Genomic DNA, 13,398 nt, shown 5'->3' with positions numbered 1-13,398 from the left:
TTTGTTAAAAGGTAGAATTTATGGCCGAGCTGCTGAGCTGAACTGCATTCTGGTCTATCTGCTGCTCGTAAATTCGCCTCTGTCCTCCTGGTGTGGTCTCTGCAAAGTGGTGTCAGCACTCAAACCTGACAAATAGCCCTGATGTTGAAACTAAAAAAAAATGTAAATTAAAAAAAAAAAAAAAAATCCAAGTGAGATTACCGGCGGCTGTGTATTCAACAGTGTTTCAGGGTGGATTGTCACTTTAAGTGAAAACGCACTGGATGCAGCAGTTTTATGTGCTGAAAATGCAAGCCGGGGCTGTTTTTTTTTTTTTTTTTTTTTCTCACTCCTTGTGTTTTTCCCTCCCCCGTCCTCTCTCAGGTCAACAGATGTCACTGAGGATGAGCTTCTTTCAAAACGCTGACAAGTTGTCTTTGCTGAATGTCCAGAAATGGGAATCCGCCGTGTTTGGGAAAACCTTTTAAAACATTGATAACGGGGATTATTAATATTTCACTGAGGCCGGGCCGCGCCGTGCTAAAACAGGCCCACGGGTGGCTGCTGAAGGTGTGACTGTTGACTTAGCATTACTTATTGATTGCGCCTGACTGACTGCCTGCGATGAGCGATGGGCCCCGTCAGTCGGTCGCCCCGCTGGGACGGGAGCCTGACGGTGACAAAAGGGCTGCATTGACGAAACTTTACCCTCATAAATAATTGGTTTTAAAATTACTTTTCCTTTGCGTGACGCGTTTCTTGGGACGGCTCGAATAATCCTGCAGAGGTAATTTTGCAGAATAATGTGGAATGAGCCTTTAAACGTGCACTCATGCTATGCAAAAGTCAAAAAAATAAAAAAAATGGGACACTTCTTTCTGCCATATTTTTACCCCAGTGTGATTGTGGGGATGATTTGTTTTTGTTCTCATTGCCTAAAATAGTATTGTTCAATACATTTTCACCATAATTTTTTTAATCACACTCACTTAAACACATCACACAATTATTTTCTGTATCATTTTGGTATTATTACTGTTAATATTGTTGTTTATCTGTACATAAATATGTTGTTTCTATCATATTCTGTATGTTAACTGCTTGTTTTCTATAATCTTTTAAAAGTTAGTTTTTAGGTTGAGGCTTCAAATAAGCCCACTTTTTTGCCTATTCCTGCACTGTACATGTTTGTGTGTATTTTTAACAGTGCAAAAAAAAAAAAAAAACAACAAAAAACAAAAAGTGCATTTTGTGCAAAAAAAAGGTTAGTTGATTAATCAGTTGACTGCCAGTCAGTTAACATAAATTCAACAGCTGTTTAATGTTTTTAGTCTTTTATCAAGCAAAAACGTCAAATATTTTAGAATAGAATGGATTCCAGCTTCGCTAAATTCACTAAGATAAGTGAGATAAGTCAGATTGTCTTCCTGTTCTGTGTTCATATCATTGTGAAATTAATATTTTCATACTTTATGTTCACAATGACAGCCCCAATAACATCTGTAAGTAGAAATAGAAAGATGAAAAGCACGTTAAAGGATTTTTCCATCAGCGTTTGGTGCAGACATGAGGAGTCATTTGAAACGGAACAGAAGTGCACGCGATTTAATAAACGCACCAAAACACACGGGCGACTTCACGATGAGAAATGTGTCTGGGGTTTGAAAAATCCCATCCGAACGCCCGTCCCAGCCTCGCCGGCCTCACAAACCTCTCCTCTTGTTCTGCTGTGATAAATATTTGATGTTGTAGCCGTGATGAGGCGGTGTGACGGCGTTTGGGTGTCACATCGTGTTTTAGCTGAACCCCTGCACCGCGAGGGAACGTGTTCGCTTTTATTTCACGTCGTCAAAGTGATACTGAAATGTTTTTTTGTTCATTAAATTACAGCCCATCCCTTTAATGGGGCAGCGGTGCAGTGACTGAGGCCCGGCTCCTCTCCTTTAATTAGTGGAGAGAGAATTAAATTGGTGCTTGTTAAGAGAGTGGTGCGACGGGAGCAGAGACACACAGGGCAGACTGCACTTTTCCCATGAGCCCTTTATGTCTCTCTCTCTCTCTCTCTCTCTCTCTCTCTCTCTCTCTCTCCATTACCCCCACTACTCTGTCAGTGACAATTAGCACTGGGCCATGACTTCATCCTCTAATGGACGTGAGGGGAGCTGACAGGACGGCAGACTGTGGCGTATGCAATATGGATGGCATCCCGTCTGTCTGTCTGTCTGTCTGTCTCGCTGCATTTCTGTCTGTCTGTCTGTCTGTCTCTCTGTGCACGTTTTCATTTTCTTCGTTAGCGAGTCTCTCGGCTGAGGGTCGAAGCTTCAGCCACCCAAACACTTTCTGGAGTCGGAAATAAAATAATAAATAAACAGAGCCTCTGCGTCAGGTCCTTGTGAGGTCGCGCGCTCTGATTGGTTGATGCGTGCGCCATGTCGGGCCGGCGGCGGGTCGGTCGGGCGGGATGAGACGCACCTCGACACGCAGCCTCAGGTCAGCCCGGGTCGGTTTTTCTGCACTTCGCCGCCAGCGGAGTCGTGTTTCGGCCGGTTTAAAAATGAATAAATCACCTGAATACACAGCAACCCTGATTATAAGACGACACCCCTATTTCAACATCAGATTTTGGAAAAACATTTTGACTTTTTCTGTTTTGTTAAAATAAAGAAAGTCACACTTTGACGAAAATTAAGAGATTATAATAAAGCATAAATAAAGAGAGTAGGCTGATTTACTGTTGAAAAGAAAACAGAAACAATCAAAAAGGTGCATTAACCAGCAAACGTGTAGTCTAACTGTAGATGAATATCAAGCTTGAAACAAATTTGAAACTGAGAAAAAAATAAAAAAATGAAAATAAAAATAGAAATAAGCTGACTTCTTTAGCACAACACTTTGGCTCCTCAGCCTTTTTTTTTTTTTTTTTTTTTAAATATATATAACAGGAACAGATACTGATTTAAGTGATAACACCTCCAGGTTGTTGCTGTCCATCTCAAAATTAACATGCTATTTATTTATCGGTGTTACAGTGCTATTTAATTTGAAAAAATGAAAAAAATACAAGTGTATGGATGAAGAAAATTTGAGTTGCTCCACAATATTTTCTGCTCAAATGTCCAAATACCTGAATTTGTTCTTTTCATGAAGAGTTTTAAGGGATTTGATATTTTTTAAGGCGCATCGTCTTGATTTTTGCTTATTTGAAACAGGATTAAGGGGCTCCATCTTGAAGCAAACAGCCCGTGAAGGTGCCTGGTTTGTGTTCAGAGGAGATGGAAGGTGAAACTCAGGACGTATGACGGGGTTTGCGTTGCATTAAAGGGTTTTAAAAGAAAGTCCCTGCTGAGTTTTTTGGTGTTCTACTCATTTCTTTCAGTTTAACGAGATCCCAGTGACCTTTGTGTCGGCCAATAGGGGAGCAGCGGCCATGCAATCACAATTAATTGGATTCTATTTTGGGCCACGTCGCTTCGCCAGCGTTTCTATTCCACTCAGCCTGTCGGTGTGTGTTTGGCTGATTGAAGGAGAGAGAGCGAGGCGTGTGTGTGTGTGTGTGTGTGTGTGTGTGTGTGTGTGTTGGGGGGGTTGTTGGGGGTGGACAGAGAGTGACAGACAGAGAGAGAGAGAAAAAAAGAGAAAGAGCTGGAAAGGGAGAGTGAGCAGAAATACCTGAATCTGTATGTGTGTGCATGTGCGTGCATTGATTTTCAATGCGGCGTCCGTGCGTCCGGCAGCGTTGCGTAAAGGGCGCCGGACCGTTCAGCCGTGACACGCCGGGCTCACGCCTGCAGGAGCGACCGAGACAAAATCCACACGTTCACTCCCCCCCCCCAAAAAAAAGAAAGAAAGAAAGAAAGAAAGAAAAAAAGGAAAATAAAATCAATGACTGTGAGTTTTTGCAGCTGGCAGACAGACAGACAGACAGACAGACAGACAGACAGACAGACAGACAGACAGACAGGTGATAGAGTAAACCTGTTCAGCTCCAGCAGCCATCACACATGACACATCACCATCTTTAAATCCTTTAATTATGAAGTTAAATACAAAACATAAAGATAAACAGTAGACGTTTCCTGTGTCATTGTTTTTTTTCTCCTCAGAATATTATCCCCTCTCCTCCAGCTCCTTTTTGTCCTCCAGTGGCCCAAAGACACTGTCCTACTTTTCTGTCTGTATTCAGTTTATTTATTTTTATTTTATTCTATTTCGCTTAGCTTTTAGTTTACCTTGACTATTTTATACATTTTACTACTGTTTTACTACTACTGATGCTACTACTACCCCATCACTACAGCTACAACAACTACTGGTAATACCACTACTTCTGATACTACTACTACTACTGCTGCTGTTGCTACTACTGCTGCTACGACTACTACTACTACTGCTACTACTACTACTGATACTACTACTATAACTACTATTACTACTACTACTACTGCTACTACTACTGATACTACTACTATAACTACTATTACTACTACTACTACTGCTACTACTACTGCTACTACTATTACTACTGATACTACTATTACTACTACTGCTACTACCACTGATACCACTACTACTAGTAGTATTATTACTGTTACTATTGCCACAATTACTGCTACAGATACTTTTACTACTGAAAATACTACTACTACCACTACTCCTACTACAACTATTACTATTACTACTAATGATACAACAACTACTACTGATACTACTACTGATACTACTACTACTACTACTATTACTGCTACTGATAATACTACTACTGCTACTACCACTGATACCACTACTACTACTAGTACTACTGCTGCTACTATTGCTACTACAATTACTACTCCTGATAATATTGCTACTGATACTATTACTACTGAAAATACTACTACTGCCACTACCACTGCTACTACAACTATTACTACTACTACTACTACTACTACTCCCAATAATAATACTCCTACCACTAATACTACTGCCACTACAACTACTACAACTGATAATAGCACTACTGCTACTACTACTGATAATACTACCACTGCTACTACTAGTCCTACTACTGCTGCTGCCACTACTACTACTACTACTACAGGTATTACGACTACTACTACCACTACTACAGGTACTACTACTCCTGGTTAAAGTACTCTGACTACTTGTTTCCGGTTGTTTCCTCTCTCTCTCTTCAGCTCCAGCCTTTCTCAGTTGTAATGAAGCGTGTTGTACGAGGCGTTCATGCCTCAGCTCTCGCAGCGAGCCGCGTCGATACGAGGACGCTCGCCTCTTAACGAGTCTGTCGGCTGAGATCTTAGTCCAGTCCGCTTGGCACGCCTCGGCTCACTGGAACACGAAAACTGAATCTCACTGGAAGTGTCTGTCCCACATTTTCATTTTTTATTGACTTCTTGTGCAGATGTACTGAGGAAGATGAGAGTTAATGTGATGAAGGTTAAAAACAAAACATCCTTATTAACTGAATGATTGATGTCTCCCAGAGGTCAGCATCATGTGTTTTTGAATTGACCCCGTGAGAGTTTTGAAAGGGTTTGAGCTCCTCTCTCTGGTGTGCGGTGAGGCTTTGCTGCCCTCTAGGCCAAACAGATCTTCATGACACACAGCTCCTCTTATGAGTGTTTCCCTTCATGCACTCATTGTTTTTTAGTTTAGTTTTTTTTTTTTTTTTTTTTTTTTTTTTTAAATTGTGTCACAGTCACTGCAGTCACAGCTTTCTCACACTGTGTTTAACTGTGATAGACACCTAACCTTAACCTTAACCTCACCTTAACCAATTTATATACAATTTATGTCCTCCCTATTGATATGCATGTGTGGGGACAGAAGATCAGGATCACCTTTGAATAAAATGCAGTCCACTACTACTACTACTCTGATAACGCTAGTACTACTACTGCTACTACAATAACTACTACTGCTGCTGCTGCTACTACTGCTACTTCCATTACTTCTATTACTGGTACTACTACTAGTACCATTACTACTACTACTACTACTACTACTACTACTACTACTACTATTATTGCTATTACTGCCACTATAGCTGCTGCTGCTACTATTACTGCCATTGCTACTACTACTATTACTCCTGCTACTTCTACTATTACTACTACTACTACTACTACTACTGTGACTACTACTGCTACTACTACAGTCTCCAGGCTTGTCTGAACTATGTCTAACTATGAGCTCAATGCCAAACACAGAATTGAATGATCATCTCTGTTACCGTGACAACAAGAAAAAGTAATCTTTATGGCACAACAGTTGGATTGGACTGGATTAGACTGTACAGTAGGAGCTGATAAAGTGGCCACTGAGTGTATATTGTATTTATATCTCATAATTATTCACAATAATTATACTGAGTAACTACATCGCTAATAACTGTCTCACACTGCCTCTGCTGTTTTTAATCTGTTTAACATCTATTGTTTCATGAGGTCAGTCATGTCTTTTACTGTGTTTACAGTGCCAGTACTGATGCACAACACACCTTCATAGTTTTATGTTATTTTGTTATGTATTATTATTTGTTTTTGCTGATTCTCTGGCTGATTCGAGGGCAACGTCATCTGCCTCCTGCCACTGTCAGTAACACCATGTTATGTTTTCTGTCTTCAAAACCAACATGCTCTGATTGGATTAAAATAATAATAATTTATTTTAACAACTTTCTTGAAAAGACCACATTAACTACAGGAAACAGGTTCAGCGCCCTGTGTTGGTAGTCAGCATCAAGACACTGAAATACCCGCAAGCTGCATGAAAGACAAATTTGAATTGTGCTGGAAATCATAGTGCTTTTATTATATGGTGATATAATGAGGCAGATTAAATGTTAAAACAGTAGATGGCGCTGCAGCTCAAGTTAAGAGTCACAGTCGCTGGCTGCAGTGCTTCTCTGAAATCAGTGATTTAACACTAAATATTAGGATCAGTGAAAATCTAACAACAGAACTAATGCTGGTACTAATGAATAGTGTAACCATTCACTCTCTGGTGCATGTTTTGTGTGAATATTGTGTTTTCAAATAAGAAAATACAATTCAGAACAGAGCAGGAGACGCAGAAATCATCTTGAGAATAAGGCTTTCTTCGCATCAAACGCCCCGCCGTCTTCCGGGGTTCCTCCTCCAGCTTTTCACCTCCACGTCTCCTGGTCGTCCGAGCGGGGCGGGATCAACCCGGCGAGCAGAAGCTTGGACTTGACCGGCTCCGCTTTGGCCATCTCCTCCAGCCTCCTCCTCTCCGTCTGGAACTTGGACACGCAGTCGGCGCAGAGGGAGCTCTCCTTGACCAGGTGCAGCGTCTCCACCCTGCGGATGGGATCCAGGTCGGCCGGCTGCTCGGTCAGGATGGGGTTCCCGTCCAGGTTGACCCTCTCCAGGCTCTTCAGCCGCTGCAGGCAGGCCGGGTAGCGGGTGAGCCGGTTGTCGAAGAGGCCGACGTGGCGCAGCTCCCTGAGGGCGCCGATGGAGGCGGGAAGCGTCTCCAGCTGGTTGAGGCCCAGGTTGAGGTTTTGGAGTTTTCCCAGCAGGCCGAGCTCGCTGGGCAGGGAGGCGGCGGTCAGCCGGTTGTGGGACAAGTTCAAGGTGAGCAGGTTCTGCAGGCGGCCGATGGTCTGGGGCAGCTGCTCCAACTGAGGAGGGAAGACAGGCAGTGAAGCCGGGGTCACACCACACAGATTCAGCCCCATCTGACACCGTTTTGTCAAAGCTGATCTATTTCTACTGCCATGCTGGAAGTAGGGTTGTAACAAAATATCAGTACACTTGCAATGTTATGTTTTGTGATACTACACTGATTCTCAAAAGCAGAGCGTTGATTTTTAATTTGTAGCTGACATGCAAGGATTTGTGCTTCATTTTGTTGTGTTTAAATCTGCCAGATGGCCGTGCTGTAATCTATCTGAAGACATTTGACTCTTGTACTGCATCATAAACTGAGACAGGAACAAATGAGCGCATATCAGTTTTCCTAAAATTTGATTAAAAAGATGCAACATGTTGAACTGTAACCCCTGTACTGTGATATTCTGTCCAGAGTCTTGCCGAATATGATGTTCGGTCAGGTGTTTTTGACCTGATGATGAAAACAAATATATTTTTCTATCATTGTGTCACAAGGATGGAATAAATGTGCAAGTAGTCTTGTTACGGCTAGACGATGTGTCAATATGATATTGATATTGCGATATAAGACTAGATATCGTCTGGGTATTATGACATGGCATGTGATCTCTTAGTTTTAAAGGATGTATCAGAGTAAAAGGATGCAGTTTTTTGAAAGTTATTCATTTGTTGTAGCTGTTCTTTCAGTCTGGTCATTATATCCACATTACTACTAATATTAAACTAATAATACTAACTAATAGTAAACTTTACTTATATAGCACCTTTTAAAAGCAAAGTTTACAAAGTGCTTTGACAGACACAGCAAAGCAGAATTGTCAGAAAGCAAAATAACAACAGGAAGCTGCAGAGAAAGGCCAAACGAGAGCAAAACAAAATTAAAGTAAAATCAAGATTTAAGGTTAAAACTGGAAAGCAAAAGATGCAAAAATAAGAGAGAAAACAGAAGGATGTTGAAAGATATAGACGGAAAAAGAGATTTAAAAATGCAGCAGAAATTAGTAATGTATATTTGAAAAGCAAATATAAATTAGTAACTACAACTACAAGACCGAATGTCACAGATTTGTGTTATTTCGCGCTTTGCCGTCCGGTTTGGGATGCAAAGCTTTTTACCACATGGGCTCATCCTCTCACTTGGTTGCTGTGCAGATCCAGGAGGTGCAGGTTGGCGAAGCGGTCGATGAAGTCCGGGAGCTTCTTGATCAGGTTCCTGCTCAGGTCCAGCTCGTCCACGTCGCACAGCTGCAGGATGCACTTGGGCACGGCGGTGATCTCCTTCTTGCTGAGGTCCAGGCGCCGCTTGCCGTCCAGGGTCAGCTGCAGGCAGCTCTTGGCCATTTTCAGCGTGATCTTCTTACCTTTAGGCTGACGGGCTTTCTTCCCCTTGGCCATGTCGCTGGAGGGGCAGAAAGAGGCAAGGCAAGGTTTAGGGAACTGCAAAAAATATCCACCTGAAGTCATTTAGTCTGATATTCAGTGTTCAAATCCTGTTTTTCTTCAAACAAGGTAAAAAAATCTGCTCGTGAGATGACATAATCCATGAAATTGCATAGAAACAAGGCAGATTAGGACACCAAGACCAAGAAACAAGCTGGAAACAAGGCAGATATTTTACTTTGTTTAAAGAAAAACAAGATTTGAACACTGAAGATGAGGCTAAATCACTTATGAAGGCAGTTCTTTTTTTTTTTTTTTTTTTTTTTTGCATTGTTGCAGACTGTAGTTACCGGTGTTCAGTTAATCCGCCGTGACAAAGGAGCTGAGGTTGGAACAGGTGTGTGAGATTGAGTTCGCCCTAAAAGTCCACGTCAGATGTAACAGGAGACAAGAGCCGCCTTAACTCTTTCATCCGTCCTCAGATAAAATACCGACACCGTATCAGGCACCGCTCCACTACAGAGGAACTTAACCAACACTTGGGAATTGTATTGTTGTGCATTGCTATGTGTGTTGTTTTCTGGAAACATATTTAAAGCAAAGTCGCAGCACATGTCCGCTGTGCTGCACTCAAATTTGTTCCTCCACACTGGATCGTAAAGGACCAATAAGTAAGATTTTAGCATCTCATAGCACAAATGAAATGTGTGTAAGGGCTGAGAGTAGGGCTGCAAAACTCAACACACACTACACCAGACAACGTGCAGTGTTACACACACACACACACACACACACACACATATACTGTATGAGAGCCTTCTCAACACACACTGAGACGATGAATATGCTGAAAGTATTTTTATGTTTGAAACGGTCTAAGTGAAAGAATATTTGTTGCTTTCATGTTGTTTTTCCAAATCTCTGAATGGTAGTTTTTTTTTTTTTTTTTTGCAAATAAGATAAAATACTGGGAACGTGGTGGTGTTTTTTTCTCGTTGATGTACAAAAACAAACTGAAACCGAAACCGTGACCCAAAAAACACACAATACACACCGAACCATGGGTTTATTGAACTATCACAACTGCTGAACCCCTAGTTTATAGGCCTGACGATTGATATTAATGACTTAGGATTTACTTCAGCAGGCAGATTTCGACCATTTTAAGTCATTTTCTGATTCGTTTGGAGCAAAAACTCTCCGCTTGCTTCCTGGTCGCTGTTTAGAGTTTTCAAACGTCGCATCACAGCGTCTCGTGACCTTGTTTCAGTGTTCAGAGCTGCCTCAGGTCAAAGGTCACGCTCAGACAAAGCCCTGATCAGAAGTGTGTTTGTCTTGACTCGCTGCTTCATCACCCGGACGGCATGAAACCTAAACCTGTGGACTTTTTGTCACGCTGTTTTAATTCCACTTCCACAGCCAAAGCCTTAAGCTTCACTGAATGCAAATCATTTCTTGTAAAAGTCTTTCATCAATAGTTTAAGATCATTATTTGGAGGATTGCTGGTGTGTGTTCTCTGCTGACACAAGTACAACAGCACAGTGTGAGTGCAAACAAATACAGCTGACATTTACATTGTTGTCTTCTGTAATAGGGGAGAGTGGGGTAATTTGTGCCATGTAAATTTGTGTTCTAGATAACCCCTGTTATCTAGAAAACCATAGAAGAAGTTGGTCATGTGACCACATATTTTTGAAGAGGCATCCACTGGGAAACACATGGCTTGAGAGGTAAGCACATTTAAGTTCAAAAAACATTTTTTGATTGCTGTGTTTGAACAATTATAGAAAACTTTGAAAACAGTTCACACAGGTTTTAGTACTTTAGTAAGCTACACCATGAGTCTATACAGTTAGCATGATGTTAGCTCAAAACAGCTGGGGGATGCATTTTTTTCAAAATGGTGGGCTTGGGGTAATTTGTGCCAAAGGGCCTGGGGTAAGTTGTGCCAGTAGCACAACTTGTGATTATATACTATATATTACTTTATTGTATTTTATTGTTATTGTACATTGTCTTCTTACCTTTGATCACTAAAACTATTCAGATTCAGATGAAGATGATTTGCAGGTGCTCATTTTGGAAGTTTTATTTTGTTCTGGGTATGTGTTCATGTGGCACTAGGCCTCGTTATAGAAAAGTGGCCTGTGATCTTGTTAAAATAATAAATAAATGTTAAATAAATAATTTTGTATTGAATTTGTTTTGCTTTTATATAGCATTATCATTTGTGAGATTAAAATGATCTGTCTTACTTCAGTTATCAATGGCACAATTTACCCCAGTGTATTCTCTCTAATGGCACAATTTACCCCGCACCGGGGGCAAGTTGTGCCACAGAACCACTTTTTTTCCGAAAGCTATATTTCTCAAACAGTTTATATTAGATCCAAAGTGATTGTTCCCAGGGATGCACAACATCCTAAACTATATGTGCATATTTTAGTTGGAGGCATTACTGTAATCCCCTCGCTTTAAAGGCACTTCAAGTAAAAATTGGCACTACTTACCCCACTCTCCCCTACAGCTTTAGAGAGATTTTCACATTTGTTTTTATTTAAAATATATCATGTTTCTGTGACCTTTCAGTGCTTTTTGGAGCGTTTTTATGCAGGTTAATAGGCTTAAATAAGCTGGAATGGGCACAAGCTGACATTTTATTTGCTGTAAGAGCATGCAAATAAATAAATAAATAAATAAAAAGCCATCACAGAATTAAAAGTAAAAGGTTTGGGTGTTAATGCCACCTGTTAGTTTTATCTAAAAGGAGATAAAACTGATTTCTTTTTATGTTTTTGAGAAATTAAGGATATTAACATAAAAAAAAAAAATGAGTAGAGTCTTACCAGGCTCAGTTGTTCTCTGGAAGGCAGACAGGAGAGGCAGGACAGTCGGGTCAGAGGCAGGGAGACAGGTTGTGCAGCCGGTGTGTCCGTCAGCCGTCCGTCCGTCTCCCAGCCTGTGAATTATCCATGAAGACGCCGCCGAGGAGCCTTGAAACGTAAGTAAAGAGCAGCGAGCGAGCGGCGGCAGGCTGTTGTAGCTGGAAGTGGAAAGACAAGCCGTGTTGCTGTTGTTGAGCTCGGCTCTGAACACCGGACGTGTTTTCTTCTGTTTCCAGGCAACTGAGGTTTGGTTTCTGCTGTTTGCTGCTGAGGCCTGAGACCTCCTGCCGGCCCTCTGCTCTGAAACTAAAGAAAGAAAAAAAAAAACCCCTGACATTTACTGCAAAGTCCTGGCAGCTGTGGTTGCCAAAGAAACTTCATTCTAACCTGTTTATGGCATATATTTACAGTTTAGGTGTGTTTTTGCAGAATGGAGAATACTGTAAATTTAAATGTACACATGAGTGAAACCTTTAATTTAAACACTAACAGATGTTAGTGTAAATACATGCTTCTGAAATTATGGTATTTTTTCATTATTTTATTACCTAAAATGTTCACTTTCATGGTAAAATTGTGTGTTTTCTACATATTATGACAGTAAAAATTAAAGTGATGCACTGTTTCTTGGTTTAGCATCATTTAATATCTGCCACAGTGATATAGTTTGGATTTTATGGTCCTTTACTGTTGCTGTTTGACATTTTTTCTTATTTTTTTTCTTTTTTTACAGTGTGTGTTTGCCAGAAATTATGAAATCTCGGGGCTGCACAGAGTGTTAAATAGAGAAAATGTCCGTTCTTTCCATTTGTCCATTTCTAAATGTTTGTTTATTTCAGTTTTGTTGTCGCCGGCCGATGTTGTCACTTCCGTTTCTGTCCCTGCGTGTGGTTGTTTACCTGCCTGTTGTTGTTTACCTGTGTGTGCACATGCAGGCTGTCTCAGGTGTAAGTGTGAGCACAGTGATGTCGGATATGATATGTAAATTGATGGTCAAAAAAATCAAATAAAGGCAGCAAATCAGAGTATTAAGTATTAAGAGCTGAAGTGTGAACGCAGCCTGAAACTGAGGAGCTGCTGGTCAGGAGTCACCACGGAGCCTGCAGCTCCTCTCCTCCTGGTTAATGATCAGCAGAGGAGTTTAAATATTTAGGAACCTTTTTTTTGTGGCACTTTACTTTACAACACAGAATGCTAATCTTTAAAAAAGCAACAGAGCGCTAGTATCTAATCAGGAAACTGGATTCATGTGGTATAAGCCAGGACATTTCAGAGACTGTCTCCAGAAGTCTTGTTGAAAGTGTTTTAACCTCTAACATGTGGACATGCTGTGGCCACCCGGGGTCGAAGAACAAAAATAGACTGTCCAGAGTTACGAACAAGGCCAGTCAGATTACAGCGAGAGAGCAGAGACAGTTATAGATGGATGTATAATATAAAACAAAGATGAAACTAAAAGCTGGAATTATTCTGTCTGGCTCTGTTCATCTCCTCTTTAAAGACTTCATGAATCTGTCCT

General features: G+C 41.0%; 1 protein-coding gene across 1 annotated transcript; it reads right to left on the bottom strand.

The window, feature by feature from the left end:
- Positions 1–7,083: 7,083 nt before the first annotated feature.
- Positions 7,084–9,008, bottom strand: lrrc18b (leucine rich repeat containing 18b). Its single transcript, XM_030077992.1, has 2 exons — positions 8,751–9,008; positions 7,084–7,621 (listed from the first exon to the last, which is right to left on the bottom strand). Exons 1-2 carry the CDS (start codon positions 9,006–9,008, stop codon positions 7,124–7,126), a joined length of 756 nt encoding a protein of 251 aa, XP_029933852.1. The 3' UTR covers positions 7,084–7,123.
- Between the last annotated feature and the right edge of the window lie 4,390 nt (positions 9,009–13,398).

This window comes from Myripristis murdjan, chromosome 19 (assembly GCF_902150065.1).
Source record: "Myripristis murdjan chromosome 19, fMyrMur1.1, whole genome shotgun sequence".
Classification (NCBI taxonomy): domain Eukaryota; kingdom Metazoa; phylum Chordata; class Actinopteri; order Holocentriformes; family Holocentridae; genus Myripristis; species Myripristis murdjan.
This window is presented reverse-complemented; position numbering and strand designations above follow the sequence as displayed.

What these genes read in the sequence shown, in the direction of transcription:
- lrrc18b (XM_030077992.1), bottom strand. Translation starts at nt 9,008, where the DNA reads ATGGCCAAGGGGAAGAAAGCCCGTCAGCCTAAAGGTAAGAAGATCACG. An exon ending in TGGATCTGCACAGCAACCAA is followed by an intron (nt 7,622 to 8,750) that starts GTGAGAGGATGA and finishes TTCCCTCCTCAG; the next exon opens with TTGGAGCAGCTGCCCCAGAC.